The sequence below is a fragment of the Cynocephalus volans genome, chromosome 1 (assembly GCF_027409185.1).
Source record: "Cynocephalus volans isolate mCynVol1 chromosome 1, mCynVol1.pri, whole genome shotgun sequence".
Lineage (NCBI taxonomy): Eukaryota > Metazoa > Chordata > Mammalia > Dermoptera > Cynocephalidae > Cynocephalus > Cynocephalus volans.
This window is the reverse complement of record NC_084460.1, coordinates 78,639,091-78,664,384: the sequence shown is the minus strand read 5'-3', so window position 1 is coordinate 78,664,384 and position 25,294 is coordinate 78,639,091. Positions and strand designations below refer to the sequence as shown.

Sequence of the window (25,294 nt, the reverse complement as noted above, 5' to 3'; positions counted from 1 at the left end):
TCAAAGTTGATATCCTACATTACACATGCATCATCCATCCATCCATCATCCATTCTTCTTTTCTTTCCCCTTCGTGCCCTCCCTTAAATCCTGTATTTATTTACTCTTATTTAGGATAAGGATGTTTATTAAGTAAGCACTCATCAAATCAATGTGTTTCTAAAATATAATAGGTAAAGTATATAATAGGTAAAGTAGCCATTAAATCATCCACTGGGATTTCAAAGCTTGGGGTCTATAATATTTGTGACTTTTTTTTTTTTTTAATCATAAATCAACTATTCAATGCAGAAACTTCTGTGGTTACCTAATCTCCATCTTGACTTAATCCTTGTATTAAGAAATACAGTTCATAATTGCTAGGTCAGATGTCCTTGAAAGATGTGTTTACAACTGTTAATAGGTTGCAAGTATCCTATTATCTGGAATAAATAAAGCAGAACTCCCAGAGGATAAAAGTTTCACAGTCAATGCAAACTGTAAATAAATCCCACGGGGTATGTGAAAGGTGATTATGACACCGTGCCTTCTGAGCACATAAGATAAAGTGTTTGGCATATTCACCTGCAAGATTTTCTGGGGAAGTTATAAATGTTCCACCAGCCTATCACACCCTTGTGAGATATTCAACAGTATATTCACCTTCCTTGGGAGAAACAAATCTGAAATGTGAAGTCTGAAACAGAACTCTGCTAAAGAAATGCCACCTGATTGTTCAAGGAAACACATATGGCAGCACTGAATAAACTGCTACAAGATAGAATTTCTTCCAGAAATGCTTTAATGAATATATAAGGATCATTTCTATTTGTTCTATGCAAAAATTTGCATGTCATGAAATATAACTGATCTTGAATAGAGTTAAATAATTTACCTGAAATCTACTTTAATAATTTGCTGTTCTAGTTATTTAAAGTATAACAGAACTCAATTTCCCACCTTATCAATGGTACATTTATTTTATTTTATTTTTTTCCTGACCGGTAAGGGGATCGCAACCCTCGGCATGGTGTGGTCTGCATCAAGTTCAGCCAGTGAGCGCACCAGCCATCCCTATATAGGATCCGAACCCGCGGCCTCAGCGCTACCAGCGCCACACCTTCCCAAGTGAGCCACAGGGCCGGCCCATCAATGGTACATTTTTACCTTCCTAATTCAACAGACTTTTAAATATTGAAGTTTAATGCTTTGCGTAATAATAATGTTTGGCTCTGAAACACAAAAACTGGTGGACAAAAAGGATCCTATTCTTCAAAGTAATTTTTAACAATGTATTTTCTTTACCTAGTCAATAGAATCATAAAACATTTGTTTAGAATGAAAGACATATTAGGATGTCGCTAATTCCTCCTTCTGATGGGAATAAGAAATTAGATGATCCTAGAGTGTGTGTAGTCAAGAGAGCTTCAGGGTCAAGCTTTATGCATTATAAAGCGTATATTACAAAAGTGATTCTTACAGCACAAAAGAAATATGTTAAAAAATAAGATATGTCTTTTAATCTAGTCTGACCCTGATTCATCCTGCATTTAAAAGAATAAAATGGAATTCAAGTATCCCTTTTCCCTTGGGCAATGGTTTTCAACTTTGCCCCTCTGGGGACATCTGGCAATGTACGGAGATATTTTGGTTGTCATACCTGATGGGTGCTATTGCACCTAATAGATACAAGGCCAGGGATGCTGCCAAGTGACTTACACAACACACAGAACAACCCCTCACAACAAACAATTATCCAGCCCCCAAAGTACCAAGGTCGAGAATGCCTGTCCTAAGGGATATCCTCTTCTCTTGACCTCACGAATTGTTTGGGGACAAGATCTCTGCAGTTAGCATAAACATTATTACTAAAAGGAAGGTGGAAAATAGAATATTTAATACATAATTTGATTCACTGGGGAAGAAAAAACAATACATCAGAGATTACACTGTTTTTAAGTTAAAGGAATGATGCTTCTGAAATTTTGGTTTGAATGCCATGGTTACATGCTCTACCAGGTTGATGGCTCTTGCCTGATGAAGGGGCCTAAAGTAACATTTCCAATCCCAGTCCAAAGCAGCCACCCTCAGCCAACAGGAAACTGCCCGTGTGTTCCAAATATTAACAATCAATAACCTGCAGAAACTGGGGACCAGGGCAGTCTCTGCCCATCACCAGTTCTTTGAGCAACAGCTGATTTAATGCTGCTCCACTGTCCACTGGCTAACTAGGTAGCAGCAGGACAAAGGCTGACCTGTATAGTGAATATTGGTTGAACTTGGATTTCTATTCAAGAATATTCAGGTTAAACTTGTACTCTGTTACACACTGTCATATATAGTATAAGAAAATCCAGCCAGACCAGCACTCAGCATTCTAATTTCTATATTAGATATTTAAGAATTATAAGAAATTTAGCATAAAGGACTAAAAGCCTAGTTTAGAATATTGAGAATAAAAGCCAGTCAGTATTTCTCTTTGCATTCTATTGCTATGAATTAACATGTATTTCCAGATACTGCGTTTTAATGTATACTTCATGTTATTGAGATGTTTATATGACTCTATACAATCTACTATAACCACTTAATAGCAGAGGTCAAATGTATAAAATTATTTGAAAAAAGCATTCCTATTTTAATAAAATAAGACCAGTGGCCAATAAAATTCAGCTTTGTTAAATTTCATTAAATAAAATACATTGAAAATCTACAAATGCATATAATGAAGCTGCTGCAATACAGATAAAAATAATACTTTTATAATATAAAAATATTAATCTTCATAACTGGCAGCAATCTTCCCTCTATGAATTTCATACAGTCACCACAAGAATTGATTTCTTGACTTAATTCAGCACAGCAAATTCAACTCTGAAGAATTTTAGAGCACAGTCCCCAAGTAAAATCTGTAGCAGCTTTTAAAATCCGAAACATCAACCATTCAGCAAGCATTACCTCAAACTGTTCCCTCTGCGGATAGAGCTATTCGCTGAATAGGCAGACAATCGATAACAATAGCTCTATACTTTGAAACCTGATTCCAAAAGAGGCACACACACACAAAAAAGCAACATTTCTACATTGCTTTTGAATTTTTATAAATTTATTTTACATCGCTTTCGTTGCATCCCTTTTGTTACAGTACTTATTCAAAGAGCACCTTGTTGAAGGTAGATCCCTGCTAGCCCCATTATAGAGTGCCCTAATCGGATTAGGAAAACAATTGAACTGCTCCACTGCCAGTTCTCCTTTCCAAAATCTATCCTGCAGAGGGTTCAACAGAATCTCAAAGACTGATATTAATGCAATGGTATTATCAAGTGGCATCCTATTTTCCCTGAAGCACCCTCGGGATAACATATAACTATGTAATTGATGTATTTGATACTGACTACATCCTTGTGATAATGATTTACAGATATCTCTGTTCCCAGAAGGCACAAGCAAGTCTGCTTTATGATTGCCTTTTGCCAGTGAACACCCTCAGCAGAGAAAAACAAATTGTAAACTTATTAATTCTGGTGCTGTTTATGGGTTAATCACTTGTTTGTTTTAAATGAGACATTCTCATTCTATTAAGGTAATCAGGCTTCATTATAAATAAAAGTGTTATTCAATTTCACATTATGACCCTAGTTAACTGTGCAAACATGATTATTACTAGCAATTCCCTATTTATTGTAAGCCAGCATTGTGCTTTACCTGTGGTATTATACTTTATCTTTATTCTCATAGTGGTAGAGTACAAATTCCCTGGGCAAGTTTCTTTGCTTTTTTTTTTCCCCCCGGGGTGGTACGTCAAGTGATTTATATAGTTCCCTGCTAAATCCCCAGAACCTAGAACAATGCCTGGCACACAGTAGGCACTCAATAAATATTCACTGAATGAATGCTTGAGTGAATGAATGAATAAGTGAATTACAGCCTTGTTAGGCGGTTATTATTAACCCCATTTTGCAGATAAAGGCTCACAAAGATTATGTGCCCATAGTAACAAATGGGTAAATGGAAGGCTGGAATTTGGACACAGTGTGTCTGATTCCAAGTGGTTCTGAAACCAGTGGTTCTCACTTCATGGACCAGGTGTCCATTACAATCACCTGGAGGGCTTTAAAACTGTGAATGGCCTGGCTACTCCCCACTCCTCAGAACTCTGAGGAAAGGTACCTAGGTGGCAGCATCTTTTGAAAGCTCCTGGGTGATTCCAGTTTCATATTCTATACGTGGTCTACAGAGATATGTTCACTTTTCTGGATTCTATGTAAGGTGTCTAAGGAGCCATGCTTCTTCACAGCTCTCTTCTTTTGAACATGGTTTTTCCTCCACATTGAATGTTACCCCTGCCCAGCCCACCCGCTTAATTCCTAATCATCTTCAAGAATCAGGACTCTTCTTCTTGAAGTTTCCCAATTCCTATCTTCTGTTCCCACAGAACTACTCTACTCATCACTCCAACACAGTATTTATCACCATCTGAATATCTCCTCTACTCTAACTAGACTGCAGGCTCCCAGAGGGCAGTCTTTTGCCTTGGGCTTTGTTTTATATATACATATATATACCCTGCAATTGGCATGTATACAAGTCGTCTACAAATATTTGTTTAACACATATATTAATGGATTTGCTGACTGCTTTTCTTTGCCACAGAAACTAACTAGCAAATACATTCAATATCAGAATATATTTGAATTCAAAAAAGAGATTTCATATTATTTCCTCTCTTTACCTCAAAACGTAATACTTTTTCTAGTATGCCTATTTGAAAGTTTAACTTCTTTTCTTTTTGTTTCAGAATTTTTTTATATTAAATTTTCTAAGTTTCAGTATTGTAGTTACCATTCTGTAATGCTGATGCAACGAAACCCAGGTCATTACTGGGGTTGATTTTGCAATGTTTTTGATATTTAGTAAAATGGAGTGAATATATATAACAAATATGTAACGAGTATCTGCTGGGGTTTATGAACAGAAATTTTAAAAGTCATATTTTTCTAGATTTTACTGTGTGTGTGTGTGTGTGTGTGTGTGTGTGTGTGTGTGTGTGTGTGTGTGTGTGTGTGTGTGTGTGTGCAGATCAAAGTGAAAAGCAGTAAAAAAGATTGAGCCTTTATTGCAATTAACAGCACACAATCAGGGTATATGAAGTCATGTTTCTGGGTAGGTATAACCCTGTACACCAAGAGCTATAACTAGTCTCTGTAAACAGATATTTTGAATATACACAGTGTCAAAAGCTAATGGAAGTTACCAACACATTACAAAGATTTTTTATAAAAAAAATAAGGTAGGATATGACTGGAAAACAATAAGAAATACTGTCATAAATTCTGCTCCTAGACTGCCTTGTGACTGGACATGTCAGAAGACTACCCGCTTTATTCTTAGTTTCACTTTACCCTTCCATCCAGTTTTACTGAAATAATAAACATTTAAATAAAGAGGATCACTTCTAGCCCTCCTCATATTTATCAACCAAACACCACCCAGTTTGGAAAATCCAGAGCCTGTTCTCTCAGGCTGCTTGAGGATTTGCAGGCTCCTCACAATTTAAACAGGCAGTAAGAACAGCAGGATGGATGAAAGAGGACTCTAGGAGACTGACATGGAAACACTGTACCAAAACACTCTGGGATGAAGTGGCCTTATTTCAACCCCTAACTGGATAAACTGGAAAGTAAAGCACTAAAAAACAATTTAAGAATTCCAGGTGTTCCTGGATATGTGACAAATGATGACTTCAGATCATTCTGCATCCAACTACCAACAAATGCTTGGAACATGACACAACAGCAAAGGTGACAGGAGCAGCAAAGAAGCTCCTGAGACTTTAGCTAAACCCATTAACTTGAATTTCTCCAATTCAAGGCTATCTTAAATTCATAAAATGCATAGGGATTTCTACAGGAGTTATGTACCTCAAGGCAGCTGAGTGTGTGTACCTGAAGGTCAGCTGCCACTGGAAATTCTGGATAGCCACGGCTAACCCTCACGATTGCAGGTAAAGACATAAGAAGCCATCGCTAGCAGAGCTCCAAGGCTCCTACACAGCTCTTTATAATGACTGCTTATGAAGAGCTCTTTGAGGGCAATGAGGAAAGCATGAATCAAGAGAAATTCTGAAACACAACTTCCTACGATGGGCTACAGAAACACACCAGGGGTGCTCCAAGGTTGTGAGCCACAAGATGCAGTCTATCTTTGCTTAAATCATTTAGTAATTTCTCATTAGATTACCTTTGCACCTGACAGTACATGGCAAAGTAGTAGTAGTAGTAGTAGTAGTAGTAGTAGTAGTAGTAGTAGTAGTAGTAGTAGTAGTAGTAGTAGTAGTAATGTAGTACTAACAAAAAAATCCAGAAGTTTTATTTTTTTTATTTGGATAATTAAATACTATAGGTCTTCCATTTATCTTTAAAGGTCATATGAAAAGAGAAAAATTATCTTTTTACATTTTTATTCAGGGTTTAGAAATTATAGAACTAATGCCAATTATTCTATAATTTATTATATTAATTTCTTAGGAAGCAAACACACAAATAAATTCAATTACTTATTTTCAACTACAGCAATGTGTTGCATAAAGATGTTTCAGTCAACTACAGATCACATGTACACCAGGGGTCACATAAGATTATAAGGACTATATCACATAGCCTAGGAATATAGTAGGCTATACCACCTAGGGCTGTGAAAGTACCCTCTGTGATGTTCCCACAACGACGAAATCACCTAACGACACATTTCTCAGAACGTATCCCACTGATAAGCAATGCATGAATGTACTTCTCATCTTATGAAATGAGAAAATTATGTTTCTGTTATAAGATTGTTAAGACCTTACAGATAATATATTTAAACTTTTCACTATATGTCTAAGAAGGTCAGAGATCTACCCAAAATTGTTTGGTGGCATGTCTCAAAATAGTATTTCCACAGCATGACCACTGGAACCTGGACAGACTGGGTTAAAAAACTGGCTTTTGCCACTCACTAGCAGTGTGATATGAGTAAATTACTTAAACTCTCTGAACCTCTGAGTCTTTATCTCTAAATCTGGGATAATATTACTCACTTTTATAGGATGGTTGTGAGAATATACAAAAAGTGCATAGTGTCTCAAAAATGTTAAGTCCTCTTTCTGATTCTTGGCTTGGTGTATTTCATTACAATCTAATAAAGTCAATAAAAATAGGAAACTCTCCTATAAATTCCTGAATTCCCCAAGTTGGCCCTGTGTCATGTTCTGAACATCTTAAATTTAGACTCAGTCTCTCACAATGTACAAGGAAATGAGAACCCAAACTGGGTGGCACAACTATTTGTTGCTGCCAATAGCGCCCTCACCGAGTCTCTGGCTGTCTTTGCTAATAGTCTGCTAATATGTACATATCCACCTCTATGCCACATTCTATGTTTCAGTCTCTGTAACGGGGCTTGTGCTCTGGTTCCTGGTTATGATTCCTTTGGACTCTGGGGCAGGTGTACTAATACAGACCTCTGCCTGTTCTTCTGGTGTTTGAGAAACTCAGTCCCTCATTTGTTCTTTCACACACTAAGCAATTACTGATCAGGCACAATGCTAGACACGTCTGAATTTGCTTAGACCTTGCTAACCCCCTCCACACTTCCTGCTCGTCCATTTAGGGTTTGGGGGCCAAACTGGTTGGCCCTAGAAAACTAAGATGCTGTCATCTACTTGAACACAAACCTTGTCACTGCTCAGATACTCCTGATGCTATGGTCTGCTCACAGTATTATCTCCTTCGATACTGCCACTACCTGGGTTGGATCCAAGTTAATGACCTGTCTTCAAACACTGTCATCTGTACTTTCAACACTAACATCTGGCCATGCCCTTTGAGTGGCAACCCTTTTCCATATTAGTCACCTGGCTGCTTCTAGCTCTTCTATAATCTCTATTTGCGGGCCCACATTAAAGTCCCAGTAAGCATTTGGTTATGACCATCCCATTTATGCTGAATCTCCATGTCATCATCCTCATCAAAACAGGGCCGACAACAAAAAGGATGAAAGAGTCTCAGGTGGGGTTTTGAAAGCAAATTTCCTGGATTAAAGCCTTCTCTACAGTAATTGAAATCCCAAATGCTTTAAAACTAACTAAATAAAATTATCTCTGTACTTACTAAAAAAAAAAAATCACTCCAAATAGAGTATATTTGAGACTATAATCTCAGGATGCCTTCAGCAGAAGGGTAATTCCACATTCAATTCTAGTCATAGGAGGGAAAATTAACATAAAGTCTGAATATGCTCACAACTAATAAAAATAATTATTTTGAGCAGAGAATTTTCTAACAAATGTGATGACTATTGACGGTTTCAGAAATCTGTGATTTAGTAATTTCATAAACAACACATTTGTTACTAGTATTTCAAAGAACAATTTCAAAGAGCATAAATATTGTTTATGGTTTCTCCCCGGACTGCATATATGATGACCCTGGAATGACTATGAGAGTCAGACTCAAGGACCAGGAGATGGGCCAAGACTTCACAGTGAGGAACTCACTGACTTGACCAGCACGGTCCTCTTCAATCCGGGAACCTCACTTGCTGATCTCAGATGTGCTCCCGGTCACAGAAAGGGTATGGCCTGGAGGTAATCACACTTTAAATGTTTAAGTGGAACAAATTATCTCACATTAAGGAGAGATCTTATATCAACTAAGATAGTAGCTAACTCAAGGATTGAGCAGATCTTTGAAACTATCAGTGAGGGCCAAGTGTAAAGGAGAATTTCATCCTATATTTTCTGTTAGAGGGAACAATTATATTTTCTTAACCAGATGGAAATCTTCATGCTATTCCAATACAGACATGTGAAACTATAGCAGAGATTACAAAAGTAAACTTAAAATATCATACTTTTTACTGAGTCCCTAATAATTTTTTTAAAATAGATCAGGTTAAAATAGACAGAATTAATTATAATATTCTCTCACCTCAACTGTATAGTACTGATAATTGGTATCACTGCTGATGTAATATGGAGACTCCTCCCACCTCAAAATGTAATCCCCCCCTCTTTTTTGGAATGACTGCTGTATTAAGTTCTGAGAATAATAATTACATTGAGTTCAGGTGTTAAAAGTATTAGGAAAAAAGTTAGCACACAGGCTACAGTTAACATACCAGAAAAATGAGGGTCTTCACATTCCCCTGATCCCATAATATTGCATGTAAGTTAGTGACATAAATTACTGATAGATATATTTTGAGTACTGCTAATTTCATTATGCATTTACATTTAAATATGGAATTACTATATTATAATTAACACTGTGAGGAAAATGGAAACAGAATGGTCAGGCTCTCTCACCTCATATCTGGGCAAGCATGACTCAGCATGTCTGCTGTGAATACATTATGTAAGAATGGTATAACTGTTCATGTGTGCCCATGTGTTCCTTGGCTATCTGATCCTAGTATAAAAGTCAACGGATCTGATCCACTTGGGGAAGCTGAGCTCGCATCTGAATAAAGCATGTCAACCTTGCCCATAGCTACCAGAATCTTTTTCCAACTACCTAGCTCACGACCTGCATAGGACAGGTTTGAAGTGTATGTGACCCAGCCCAACAAACACCAAAACACCTTTTTCAACTGAACATTAATTATGATAGTAATCTCTTAAATTTTTATGAATAAATGTGGGTAAAGATTATCAAAGTCATTTATCACACACACACACACCCCAAAAATCCAAATAGTTAAATAGATATGTGTGTTCAGAAGCACGAGTTACAAACACACACTGCTCAGCAAACACCAAATATCTATGACCACCCACAGTTTATCAAATTTAGCTTTTTTTTTTAAAGCCCTTGGGGTTTCTGCCTCTCCTGATTAGTTCTCCTTTGATGAGCCTTCCAAGTCCATGATATTATTGAATCACCACTGTCAGAATTTTCCCAGCAATGTAACTATGAAATAATTTCAGTTTAAGTTTTAAAAGAGTAACAAAGGCTTCTTTTCAATAAAGAAAGCTATGCAGACTCTGTTCAAGGAGGGAGAAAAAAGAGTAATGTTCTGAAAATAAAAGACTCGATATACCAATTTTAAAAATCATTCTTACCTTTAAAGGTAGCCTGAAAATGCATACTGACTATACTAATGAGTATGATGGCCATTTTAACAAAGACCATTTTAATACCTGCAAGTCATACGATTTATTTTAAAGAGAATTTTAGCAGGGAATTCTATAATGTGAATTTCCACATGATTTATACAGAAGATGAGTAGCTATGCAATGTGAAAATTGTTCCAGGGTTTGACTGAGTCTTAATTTCGCTAGAAAGTGCTAGGCAACTGACACTATCACCTGTGTTCACTTGATTTAGTGTAATCATCACTTTAGCCCTAAAACTAAGCACTTGGAATGACAAACTTAATGAATGAGGACTGAAAGCATGCTTACCACAGGTTGTAATGGGGCACCAGGCATCATGGCATTGGCTAGTTGCATTTGCTGGGCCAACATGGCCATGTTCTTCTGCTGAATCAAGTTATTGCGCCCATTTATTTCCAATTGTGTTTTTAAGTGTGGGGGTGGATGAAGATATTTGCAGTTCTCCCTGGAGCAACGACCCTAAAAAAACAAAAGCAGTAAATACCATCTTTAAAAAGTATAAAATCAGAAAACTATATAAAAAAAAAAAGTAATAGTGTAAACCAGCCACTTGACTCTACCATGAGTTTTTCATATAATGCATTGTCCATATAATTTTATCATACATCTAGAACAAGTAATAAATTCGCCCAAATATCAATGCATTTAAAAAAGTTTAAAAGCTTAAAGAAGTTCATTTATTTTAATAATCTTAATATTCTAGATTCAGGTCTAAAAATTTACATATTAAAACAGAATATCAAATAAAGAATATTAGGCTCCTGCCATACATAATACCTTCCTGATTAACTTTAATGAATCCAAAAGAATCAAAGTTTTATCATTTATTTTTACTTACATTGAGTTCTTAGGAAATGAACTTAAAGGACTCAAGGCACATTGTACCTTCAGTAAAACACAGTAAGAATCTCATAAATAAAATTAAAATTACTACTAACTCTATAAGCCCATGTATTAAGGAAATTTACAGTTAAAATGAAGAAAACTCCCATGTATTCCCACTGTATACAGAAGTTAGTAAGTACAATGAAACATGGGTGAAAAAGGTAGCCTTTAATCTTTCAAAGATAAATCTAGTCTTTATTGCCCAAAAGCTATGAAACAATAAAAAATGAACATATTTACGCTCCAAAAAATTTATAGTATGAAATGAAGAAACAAAATAAGTTACTATAAAATAATAAATATGAATGTACCTTCCTTTTGGCATTTTTTTTTTTTTTGGTCAAAAATACTTATTTTAAAACCTGGAATATGCAACATTGTTTGACTCTACCCATATTATTTCAATATATTGTCAAGTCATATCAATAGTAACAGATCTTATCAACTACCCTGACAACTTCTCTCACCAATATCTAATTTGACCTGTTTGTAAGAGAAAGATTGACACCATCGACCACCTTCTTAAGCTTTTCTAAGAAAAATCAACTTAGCTTAATGTTACTTTATACTGTAAATGAACTCAGAAAACTAATGCTTATGTTTCTGATAAAATCTGTCACAAGAGTAATTCAAATGATCTGTTTTGGCTCCTTTTAATTAAGGTTTTTAAGAATAAGTCTCTGCACTGGGCTAAAATCATAGGATATTGTCTGTTATTTTAAAAAGCTTTATGCATTATTTGAAATCAGGAGGCAATAGAGAACAGTGGTCAATAGCAGGGACCTTACAGGTAACAAGACCTGAATTAGAGGCCTAGCTGTCTTACTCATCAGCAGCATGAACTGCATAAGAAACTAATTAAGCCTCAGGCTCTTTATCCAGTACAGAATAGCTATAAAACCTACATCATCCCCACCAAAATTTAAACTGCATATCAAACAAAAGAAAAATAAAACATCAGCACAATGTAATATCTGTTAGATATGGCCATTGATATGTTCGCAAATAAAGTAACATTTACATATACATGATTTATTCCATATAAAATCACCATGCTTGATATATGTGAGATCACGAGCACATTATTAGCTAAAACATTCCTCGGTGCAAAATAGCACAACAACAACACTTAGAACTCTCCTACAGAAAGCCTGTGGCCACAGATCTTGGGGCCCAGGGATTTGAATTTTAACAAGCAATCCAGGTGATTCTGACATGGCAGAAATCACTACAAAACACAACTGTGCAAAGCCACATGAACTTTCGTTGACACCTGTGGAAAAAAATAAGTGACTTCTGCAAGTGATATTAGATAAACTTTGCTTCTTAGGAAGTTTAAAATGTGTTTAGTGCTGACTGTGCTGCTGAATAATTGTGGTTTGGCAAATAAAAAAGTCAAGAATAAGTTAGAATAAACATCCTCTGTTAGAGGATTGCCTAAAACCCCCAAGAAAACCGAGAAGCATACTTTCCTTTCAGAGTTAAGGTAAAAACGACATTGGTACATGGCCAGCTTCATCCATCTCTGAGTCCCCAGCACCACGCCTCAATAAGCATTTGCAGAATGAATGAATGTTCATGTCTTTCTACATACTTAAAGGTGAATGCTACTCTAACTCTACTCTAGAAACAAGGAAGATAATAGAACAAGATTTGGTATATTTTGTTTTTATTCTAAGTTGTACTGATCTAATAATGCTTTTATTCAGAAGCCAGTAATTTAAATACATGACAAAGCTTGACACAATAAAAGAAAAATTAGCAGAAGGAGGTTTATAAGTTTTACCAGGGAGAAAGGGAGATTTGTGTATATTTGATTTATTTGTCATCTTAAAATCTATACAATAACAATTATATTCCAAAAGTCTGAAAACAGAAGTTCAATCAATAATATCCCAGAGCTCACATATACAGATTTTTATATAGAAGCTATTACTTTAAATCATCTAGAGATTTCATCTTGAGATATTTTAAACTGGGCTACTAGGATTAATGCAAAAATAAAAATATGAAAGAAATTTTTATTCAGTTTTGATAGGTACTTGTAGCTCCACCGATTGTCATAACTGTACAATTTTATCAAACAGCTTGCATCAAATAGCAACTTTGTTATTTACTTGCTGTGTGACTCTGTGGAAGTTATTGAAATTCTCTGCGTGGTCATACCTTTTACGTAGAATAGTAACAATAGCATCTGTCTCATTGGTGATGTGTGAGGATTAAGAAAGTGTATGGGCCAACCTCACACATGGCACCTGACGTAATAAGCAGTGAATAAATGCTAATCTTTTTCATCTCTTTCTTTAAGTTCTCAAGCTAATAATAAGCAGCAGTTGCTCAATTTAGACCGTATCTGTTAAAAGTACTAAAAATAATACAGGTAGCAAAACCCAGTGACAATGCATGTCAATCATCAATAATGTAATACAAGCTTGGCCCTTAATCATCATTCTGTATTTGTCAAAGCCACAGGAAAAATGCCATTCCAATACATTTCTTGCAATGCTGTTTCTGTGCTTTTCATTTACTGATTGCACTGAAATCTTACTTTTAGTGAGCTGTGCCACTAACTAGCAGGCCACTCTACAAAGCTTATACCGTAGATTCCTTAGGCTCCATTCAGGGAGGCTTTTTTAATAGGATTAACTCAACACAGGTTCCAAAGACATTATTATAATATATATACTGTATATTTTAAGGGAAAGAAGGAAGTTTAATAAAACATTGGTCCACACTGAGTCTATTTTTTTCCAATAATTTTTCTATACCTTTAAATTAAAAGAATCTTGTCCAAAAAAGGCAAAATTTCTCCCTTGTAGTCTTAAAAGCCTGTATGAGACCAGTGACATTTGAGATATCAGTTCATCAAGTCCTCAATTTCTGAAATTATAAGTTGTTCAACTGTCAGCTTAAGGATTGTCCCATTGACCTTTCAAATTGCCACAAATTTTATTATTATAACAAGGGAAGATATACACTTAGATTAATTGTTTGATGCTCAAAATAAATGTCTGGTTCAATTTTAAACATTACAGCAATAGAGTATACTTTTCAATAATTATGTATGTGCATATATAGTACATATATATAAAAACTATGTGTATGTGATATAAACAGCAAAATACAAATCGTAGAATATGATGGAAGTTAGGAAATTAACAGCAAGCCAGAATAAGGACAAAACTGAATGAAAGTAGAAATGGCAATTTAGAGATATGAGAAAACTATTTCCTAGCTATTATTAATATTTAGTTAATTTTTAGCCAACAACTGAAAATAAAACAATACCTTACTTAGAAGTTGGCCTAACTTACTTAACAAAACAACAAACACCAAAATTCTACCTGAAAACCAGGAAAACTAATTTTCCATCTTTAATTATACTTCCTCCACCTAAAATTAAGGGAATATTGTGATTTATGAAGTCAGAATCTAAAGAGACATGTTATTAAACCACCCAACGGTAACTGTGTGGTAGGATTAAAAGTACCAAGTCACATTTGGGTAGAATCTGAGAATGAAGGGGCAACAAAAAAATTACAGGGGTACCAGCATAAGACTTACATTCATAAGTCTTTTCCAACTTTCATTGGTAATGCTGGTTTTCTAGTAAAACTGTTCAAACTAAAGCCATTTATTTCAATTGTTTTAAAAAAAACCATTATTTTGGAGGGGGGGACAGCTGAGATAGGCAAATATTTTTGAAGCACTTTGTGGAGATATTCATTTCTCGGATATTGGCCAGAAACTCTGGCTAGGGAATTTGTTAACTTCCTATTAAAAATTGTTACCTATTTTTTTTTCAACTAAGATGATACAAATATCTCAGAAAAATGTTGCCAAAAAAAATAAAAACGAAATAACGTTAGCACTTAAAACATATCATAATTTCACACTTCCAGAAATATTTTTTATGGCTCTGCCATGCTTTTAAATTATGAATTCTAATGTTTGGGTGAAAATATATATTTATTTTTCAATTACAAGTATCTAGGGTAGGAAATGTATGCAATCTTAAGGTGATAAACTTAAAAAGTACACACACATCTATACACTCAATGTTTTATTTTCACTTATGTGGATAAGAGTCTGATATTAATTCTAATCACAGTTTATTGGCTTTTGAAGTAATGAAAATAAATTAACTGCATCTAACACAGACTGCACTGTAGATCTTAAATGTATATTTCCTTACAACTTCACTTGTTTCCATAAAGGACTTGTGTCAGCTTACAAAAGCACATGCATCCAAAAAAGATATTCAGGGTTTCTCAACCTCAGCACTACTGACACTTTGTACCAAAAAATTTGAATCAAAAGGAGTGGGTTGGTTGACCAGTTATTCCTTCTAATTTTGCCAAATTCTAATAACAGTAATTTCTAAAAACTTCAATGTTTATGTTCCTTTTATTTAAAATAAAAACAAAGACTGTGATAGATCAAACATTAAATAGTTGAATTCCAAAATCATATCAATGGTTCTGTTTACTTGTTAACTAAAATACTGGAGTTGCTGACTTTTTTTTTTTTTTTTTTTTAGGGAAAAGCAACATTTTTCTTAGTTTGTACTTCCCTGTGGAAAGTCTTTTCAGGATAACTAAAAGTTAAACACGTACCTCTCCTTTCAAAAAGGAGCTACTGGGAAAGAGAAATTAAATAGCCAGAGAACCCAGAGAAATAATCAAAGATTTCTGACCACCAACTAGAATCCTGATATAGACCCACTGCATAATGTTAGTGTTGTTTTCAATCATATGCAAATGTATGCAGTGTATAATTATGCATATGTATTGAGCAACATATGTATTACAAACATAAGATTTCCTTGTGCTGTAAATTCAAGAAACCTAGAATATATGACCTAAAAATTATCCTTCACTTGGAAAAATACTTACAGACTTTTAGAGTGCTATAGAATAAAACCTAAAGGGATAATGAATTATCCTTTGGAACAAATTTCTAAAGTAGTTAAAACAGACAAATTCATTTTTTTTCTTAGAAAGTCTATGGAGATTTTACTGTTTTGATGTTATTTGTTTTGTTTTGCAAATAGTATACTATACCATATAGTATATACACTGTTAATACATAAATAGTATATATTTACTATATTTAAATAGTTTGGTATACTATACAGTAAATATATATATTTACATATCAGCAGTAATTTTTCTATTTATTTTTTATTCTTAGATATTCATGACCCTTCAAGCTGATAAGTAAATGGGATTTTTTTCATTACAAAATTTCCTATTTTTAACATTATAGCATCCTTGTATTTACTTCATAGTTTTATCAACTGAAAAAGCAACAAACTCTTCTTTAAACCAAATACAACTCCTATTTTAATTTCCTCACTTGTCTTTCAGGTGACATCAGGAACAAATACTTAGCATTCCCATAAAAGGTGAAGAAATTTGTCAATTCTGTTTTTGGTAGGCAAGTAATCTCTAGTCTTTAAAACTTAACATGAATTAAATATAGCAATCCTAATCAATATTTAAAGCTTAACTTTCCAGATATAAATTATTTCTTCATCCAGTAAACATAATGCCAAATGCATGGAGCTCAACTCATCTACGAGAGCTGGGAGAATTTTCTTCTACCAGTAAGAGAATAAAGCAGCAGAAATTTATGAATGTATACTCATTGAAATAGTCCCAGTTTCTTTCAATTATTTTACCACGAATATAAAATATGTTTTCAAATGAAATACAATATAAGGCAATTTAGATTTTTCCCTTCCCGATCCCATAAAAAGTTTATATTCACACACACATATACAGAGTGGCTTAACGATTATTAAGACTGCCAGTAAAAGAAAGGAAAAAGCAAACACATGTGCAAACACATGCACACACACACGCACACAGCCTCCTGAGTTTAAGTTTATAATTTTACCAAGGCCTGAAAGAATGTAAATGAATTTAACAGATTCTGTTTAAAAGGCATTAAACATTTTCCCATCAACATCTAATCTGATCTCAAACAGGATTTTGGGTTAGATTTATCTAGCTATTTAAAGAGCCCTCCTCCAGTATTCAATAGCTGTTCTAGGTGCTATTTTGTATAACATTGCTAAGTTTGATGGTGAAGATTCTTGGATATGAAAACCAATAGTGACATTTACAATATCCCAAAATATCCTTACTGCTGACGCAATATCAACGCACACTAACTCAAATATCGGTATACTATGACTTTTTTCCCCAGAGAACTTAGGAGCTTTAATTGCGCAACTCCCATTAATCATCTTGACAATGGCATAAGTGAAATTCTACACCTCTAGGTAAGTATTATGTAATACATGAGAGTCAGGTTAGCTGCCGCTGAGGAGGTAGAAAAAATGAAAAAGGCAACAAATCGCCCACACATTCTTGTGACAAAAATACCAGTCCTTTCTCTGGTAGCTTTGTCTGTAAGAGATCAGATATACATACAACTGCGAGAGCAACAGTTATATCAGTACACAATTTTAGCTGAAAGTCATCTGAAGAGAGGGCCTACAAAGACTTATGATGAGATGTTATAAGAAGAAACAGTCTCACTTTTTTCTTGTACCTATGGCCTCCCCTATCCCACAGAATCCTAACAAAAGCGTCAGCCATCACCAATACTATTGCTATGATGGGTTTAACTGGCACCTACTGTCTGATCCTACTCCACAGTCTTCTTTGGCTCCAAAGATGGATCTGGCTAGCACCCCGAGCCAAACCAGAGTCTCCATGACCTTGTGAAAGCCCAGTGACATTTGGCAGGTGCCAGCATCATTAAACAGTCTAACGTTTACTGGCTGCTTTTTTATAGCATCATAAAATTGGAAATGCCAGATCACTGTTTCTATTATTTTTTCAATTGCTTTGGTACAGCAACTGTCAGACTTCTAAACTGTTTGTAGCTGAAACACTCCTGAAGTTTTATGGCATTCAAATCAGACTCTCTTCAATCTTGGCTAATAATTAAATGCCCTAACATTTACATAATAAAATTTAGTGTTCTATTTGTAACACATGCCTTTCAATTGAGAAATACAAAATGTTTCACAAATAGCACCTAATTCATCATTCTACCATTATTAGGTGGATTACAGCACAACTGTCTCTGTTATATTTCTATGGCTTTCCTGAGGATAAAAAGGAGGTAAACTTAAATCGAATTCATATAATTTTCCCTTAACAATCTCTTGGAATATTTGTTTAAGCAATTTTTCACTAGCACTCCTTTGTAAACCTGTGGGATTCCCTAACTGAAAACAAATGCTGTTGCTTTCTGACCTCATGAATTCTGCCTCAAGTCCAGCCATCAAATGATACTGCTTCACATAAATGACAATGACAGAGCATGAAGAAAAGGGGAGGCAATAAAGGTCCTCACCACTGCTGACCACTGTCTCCTTCAGACAGATCAACTTTGCACTTGAACAAAATGTGCTCAATGACACTGGCTCTGTTCCTGTGGAGAAAGAACTCCCCCGCCCGCCGTGACAATTTGCTAAAATTGTGCAAAGCCATCAGCTCTCTCTCAGTCTCAGGCTGTAGCGAGGAGAAAGACAATTGGCTCATGAGCTCAGAACATGTCTCTATTGGATGCTGACTGCAGCAGCATAAGCAGTAAGGGTGAAAAAAAATCTCTTCAAGCAAAAGAGCAGTATCACAACACAGGTTATCTGAGCCTGTCTCCTCCTCTGCACTCTGCCCCCACCCCCAGAGACTTCCACTGGCTTTCTAGGGCAGTTATTCATATCTAAAGAAGTAACACTCAACAAACTTTACTTAAAAATTATCGGTGGGAATAAAATAGGAGATTCTCACAATTTTGTGAAGCATTTTATATTATGTGTCTAGTATCCTTGAAAAGTTTTTCAGGAAAGGATCCATATTAACAATAAACACAAGTAAAATTTGATGACTATAAACTATGGAACTTTTACAAAACATCTATACATGACTTTCTAAGGCAGAAGGGTACTTAACTCATCACGTAAGCATAAGCACTCAAAAAAACTTAGTCATCACAAGGTGCCATGTTCTAAAGGTCAATCAGAAGCTGCAGAGCATATTCTTAAGTGCTTAGTCAAGATGAAAAGCCTGGAGATGTTGAGCCTCACGGCAACGTCAGCCATGGCAACGCTGTTTTTTAATAAGCCAGAATGTGAGCGTGAAAGGGAAAAGCACAGGCGGCTATCACACGATGTTTTTCTCTTGCGATCATATCAACAACATTTAGGCTGAAAGCCCAGATCTGCTAAACAGCCAGTGTAGGCGCATGAAGCAAGTAAAGTAACATTTTACACTCTACCTCTGGCTAAAGCTGTGGCTGTTATTGGAAACACTGTTTTATCTTCCCTAGCACTTTGTACATGTCTCCCCAGTGACTGCCTCCCGAAGGGGGCTGGTACCTCAACCTTCCTGTGCCCACAGCCTGTGCCCTGCCATGTATGCCCAACAAGTGTTTGTCAAGTGAATGAGCCCTGACTGTATTTCAGCCCTGACTGTAAGATATTTTGTTCAATAAAGCAGTTCTCAAAAACAAAGCATCTTCTCCAGGATCTCCAACAACATGCATACTGTAGCCCCATTTTCTCTTCATTCAGATATATTTTCCTTCTCTCCTAGTCTGCTCCCATTTGTTGTTTTCTTTATGTTGTTGTTGTTGTTTTCGGATAACTTCTTACTACTGTTATCCAAGCACAACTTTGTAACTCTGCTTCCATCCAAATAAGAAATGTGGTCACTTGCTGGATGGATCCCAAGCTTGTAAGCTTCTCCTATACACTTAGAAATATGCACAGAGAAACAGTCTCAGGATTTGACATAAAAAAGCAATTTAGCCCCAGATCAATGGTTATGATCACATGGTGTGGAATCAGAAAGCTGTTTGTTCAAATTCCAATTTTGATATTTATCAGCAGCAAGACTTTGGGTTAATTATTTAACTTCACCGACCTGCAACTTCCTCCTTCATAAAAATGAAGAAAACCACCATAGGGATGATGTGAGCATCAAATGAGGGAATGTATACAAGGGCCTCGATTGTGGTCTGGCACTTAGTAAACGGAAATGACTGGGCTTCCCTCACTCTCCTATCACGTTCTCCACATCCCTGGAACCTTGCAACCTCTGCCTCTTATCACCCAAGCCCATTTACCTAGACATGCCTGAAAGCATCCTTTTCTCCTCTTCCTTCAACCTTCTCTTTGTCCAGTTCTTCCAGCACACCATCAAGTTAGAATCTCCTTTAACAAACGACCCACACTAAGCCCTAGTAGACAAGGATGGCAAATCTACAGTTCACTGGAAAGAACACAAACCCAGGAGCCAGGGAGTCCTGGGTTCACTGCAGCTCTCTCACCTACTAGAGACGGGACCACATGCAGGTACTCAACCTCCCTGCCTCAACAGTGCCTTTGCTTGTGAAATTTCATCTAAGTGTAACTCCCGGGTTGGTTGTGAAAAAGCTTGCCCAGTGCCCAAAGTATGAATCAACTCATGTTCATTTCTCCTACCATTAAGAAACTGCGCATCTGTACTTTAAAAGGGGTTGATTATAAAAAGGAATAATTTTCATATGTTAAATTTGATTATGTGACCCTTTTCAAGTGTCATTTTCTGTGCAAATTTTCTCTTTTATTTTCCCTCCCTTTCTCATCTTTCCTTTTCTTGCCAGGTAGAATAAACTTGCAATACTAAATTTTGCATCTGTCAAATTGTATTATAGGTAATTTCTACAAGTCTGTCTACCCTTCTTGACTAAGGATTTGTTAAACATAGGACTAAACCCATCTTATTTACTATTTGTAGAATGAATAAGACACATTAGGATACAAAGGGCATTTCTTGATATACCAGCTATCAAATCACTTGACAACACTGTAAGTCCTAAGTTATCAGTCCTTGATCATGATGGTACATTATAAATAAAAATTCCTATACCAGCACCTACTCCAAGAAAATTCTGATTTAGTTAGTCTTGGCTGGGTCCCATGCATAAAGGTTTCTAATGATTGCTACTCTGAAGACCATTAGTTAGTCTATATATACACGACTACACATTTTCATTTACATATCAATCACAATTTTTTTCAGAGTTCTTTTAGGCCCAGTTTTTGCCAGTGCTTTCAAGATAACAGCTCATGTTATCTATCAGTTAACTGATACTTCTATTTTTAAACTGTCCATTTTCTAAACAGATCTTTTCATATACAGTGGGAGAAAGGGCACTCAAGGTCAAGGAACTGCACAAAAAGGGCTACTGTTCTTTGTTCCCTTGGGAATATCACTGCAGACAAGGTCTCAAGACCAGCAACACCTCTGTGATCAAAGGGTTATTCCGAAACCCCTTGTTCCTAGGAAGCAAAAGACCTCAATGGTATAAATAGGAATGAAGGATCCATATCACCAATGTACCCAGGCAGGCCCTTAAGTATTCTTTATTTAAATATACTCAACATGGATTTATACTAGGAAAAGAGTGTATCAATGATATTTATAGAACATTTGATAAATAATAACAAATCCTATACAATTTAGTTTCAGTATCACTCACTGAGGGCTAGAGGTCTCAATATTGCTTTCACAACTCAATTACAAGTTCTTTAAGCTCAAGTTAAAATTTCCATAGCTACAGTAAATGTTTATAAAAGTAAACTGGCATATTATTAATTTTCAATAAAGAGACAAGAATTCTCAACAGAATTACTGCTATTTGCTTTGGAAGATAATTATAATGGGTAGAATCCTCTTCTCAGTTTCTTGTTCAAAGGTAATTACAATGTGTATCATTAACTCTCACAATAATATCTATCATTTATCCTCAGGGCACTCCTATGAGGTGATTCTTACTGGCCTCATATTACAGATGAGGAAACTGAGGTTTCCAGAGGTTAAATATGCCATGAAAGGCCCTGACAACGTTAAGTTGTGAAGTTAGGAAGGAAGTACTAGTAATGTCAGCGTCAGCTGCATCCCACCAATGGGGAGCGGGATGAAGGGAGCCTAAATAATCTAGGAACTGAAGGCAACTTTAACTTTTTATTTGTTTATTTTCAGATAAAACAAACTATTTCACTACAATACAGAAAAAGACAATTAAAATTGATATGTGCTTTCCCCATTAGAAGTCATCAAAAATTAAATCAGAAGTCTCTTTTGTGTTTCTTGGAATGATACCAGAGCATACCAACTCTATGAAATTGTTCTAGAACAGCTAAATTTATATCTAGATCAAAATTATAGCATGTGTGCATGCAGGAGCATGCATACACACACACACAGGCAAAAGAGAAAGCAGAATAGAATAATTCAGAGAAGAAAAAACAGACTCAAACATTAACAGTACTATTATCTGAAAAACAGTAAAACAACTTGGCCTGTATCTGAACAAAACAAAAAGTTGAAATAATTCATATTACCCTACAAAGAAATGGAAACGTACCTAGTCACTCCATTAACCTCGATGCAATGACAAGTCTGCCACAAAAACTTAAATTTATAAAAATAAAAATACTTCTCACAGAATAAAAACTACTTATTCATATTTTGGTTTTACAAATTATGAACATAACAGTTATATATAAGCTAAGAAAATTAACTGTGAATGATGAGGGTAAAAACACTATTGTCTATGCTCTTCCAAAAGAGCAATGGACATTATTTATCTAAAGTCCTCCCACAGTCAGGCTCCATCTGACATTTGCCCCTGTTCATTTTCTTTATAGCACTTTTTATACCTGCAAATTAGGTTGCTTATTTATGTGTTTACTGACTGACTGATTCCTTCTCTAGAGATGTAAGATCCATGAGGGCAGGAGCCTTGTCTCACCTAGCTGGGAGTGTGTGCCATAGAGTGCTGAATGAAAGAAAAAATCAATCACACGCAATCCTCCAAATGTTTCTATGACATGAATATTGTTATTCTCCCATCCCCAGTTTGCTGACAAAGATTCAGAGATCCTATGAAATTGAATAATTTGTACAAGGTCACAGAACAATTAAAGTTACGGAAACATCTGCCTGATTCACATGTACTACATAAACAGATTTAGCAGGCTGTGTTCAGAACTAAAACAATATTAAGTTAAAATTCAAATAGCTAGCAGTGTTTTAAAAGGCAGCAATTAAGAAAACAATCTGTAGAGGACTCTTCATTGTGTATAAATACAGTCAGAATTCTTACAGCTATCACTACAGTATACATTTAATTGAACTATGGATTTCATAGTAATTGACTATGCCTTTTTTGCAAATCATAAAAAGTTGTCTATGTTATCCTTTGGAAAAACTCGGTTTTGCCCCCAAAGTATTGGTTTTCACTTTGGATGAAATTGTCAGAAAAATCTATCTAATAACCTTCATTTTAAAAAGGGTAGATTGATCTTAGAAAACCATGTAGAATGAAATAAATGTCGGTGACAAAAATAGATTCATACTAAATCAGTTATTCTCAGTAATGGTAGAAAAGCTCTATAAATTAGACTTCTTTTCCATAGGGTTTTGAAGAAAAAATATTTAAAATAATTTTATACTTCCTACTAAAAGTGATAGTATCTACGAGGACATTGAGAAAGAAACGGCTCTTTTGAGAAAACAATTTCTACAAAGAACTGGTGAATTACATAATACTCAAATTCACTGTGCCAACTGTGGCTCATACACAGGAAAGAGAAACAAATATCCATAACTTTGTTAATATTCCACTTTTTACATCTATCCATTAATAAATATATACTGGGTGTCCATTAGCTTATCATCATGCTGGATGATACAGGATAGCAAAAGAAATACAAAATGCAATTCCAATTGGTAAAGAGAGTTAGATATAGAAGATACCAGTGGAAGGTGATGTAAAAAATATACTCAGGGAGAGTTACAAATAAAGCTCTGCTAAAATCAGGTCTGAAAGGATCCATATATCACACTACCATTCATTCTCTTAAGAAGGTAAGTCAACAGCTATGTCACCTAGTGGTTACATATGATACCAGAGACCTCCTAGTTCTTTCTTGCCATTACCATTTTGTGGCAGGCTCCAATCTCAGAAAGGGAAAGGTCTGGATTTATCATGTCTATTAAAAGTACTCTGGAACCTAGGATCAGTTCTTGGATATCAAAAATCCTCTGAGACAGATTCTAATTGCAAGCTAATCTGTGATTCTAACCTGTATTACAGGTTTAAAAGCCATTTAATGGCTGTGAGCCCCTTCTATATCCACTGTATTGGGAATACAACGTCTGTTTTCTAGCAGCTCAGAGATATCCAGGCACATGTGGAGAAGATTTGAGGGAGGCATGACAGAAGTGTGGGAGACAGACCAATGTGAGTTGGGTGGCAGGATAGAGATGTTTACATAAAGGAGTTGTTACCTTCCTATGGCATCTGGACAAGAGATTCTGGGCTCCTTTAAGGAAGTACCTAAAAGCAGTAAGATAGCACCACTCTAGAAACAGGATCTGAGGCAACAAATTGTATATTGCATTACAGTGCTAGAAAATTCAACAGGCCATCTGCATAGGCATGTTTCCTGTTTCAAAAAAAGAAGGGCTTTTGGGATTTTCTACTCAGATGAATTCGCAGGAATATTTTTGCATCTTATATGAAATTTTTCTTACATTACTGCAAAGAAGTGGGAGTAGCTACCATCCAGAACGTGATGGTATTGGCAGAACACTGAAATATTCTGAAAGGCTGCTTTTGTATGTTCCTTTTTTGTGTATGTCTTTCCCACCCTGAGATCATGGCTCACCCAATTAAGGCTATTACATAATTTTGCCAAGGAGGACAAAAATAGAAATGGGTTAGTTCAGAAGAAATGTTAAGGCAGACATATTATTCCAAAACCTAAAGATTAACACTTTGAAAGTTTTATACTTCTTATTGCTGCTTAACAAAAGTAGAAATTCTGGGGAAGTTGTTTATTCAAACAGGCAGGAGTAGGATAACTATGCTGATTTTCAAAAGCATTCCTTTCATTTTTTTTTTGAGTTTTGAAATAGCACATGAAATGTAAACATGTACAAAGGGCTCAATTTGTTGAACTCTGTCCCCCATTAACACCACTCCAATGGGTCTCATATCAATTTCAGTTCTGAATTTGTCTCAGAAAAAGGCTCTGAAATTTATAATAAAAGTATCACATAGCAATAAGAAGTGAAATACATATTGACATAGATATAACATTACTTACACAGGGGAATCTATTCAAAAAATAATAATAAGGCCCATCTTCAGGTGTCCCTTGCTGAGATTTCTGTTTATACTACACTACGTAAAAAGAAA

General features: G+C 35.5%; 1 protein-coding gene across 12 annotated transcripts in view; it reads right to left on the bottom strand.

The window, feature by feature from the left end:
• MBNL1 (muscleblind like splicing regulator 1) overlaps positions 1-25,294 on the bottom strand; it is a 162,115-nt gene that overhangs the window by 29,471 nt on the left and 107,350 nt on the right. For all 12 annotated transcript variants that reach the window (XM_063101510.1, XM_063101514.1, XM_063101463.1 and 9 more), the window contains one exon: positions 10,424-10,594. In XM_063101510.1, coding sequence (XP_062957580.1) covers positions 10,424-10,594 — 171 coding nt within the window. The remainder of the gene's footprint in view (positions 1-10,423; positions 10,595-25,294) is intronic.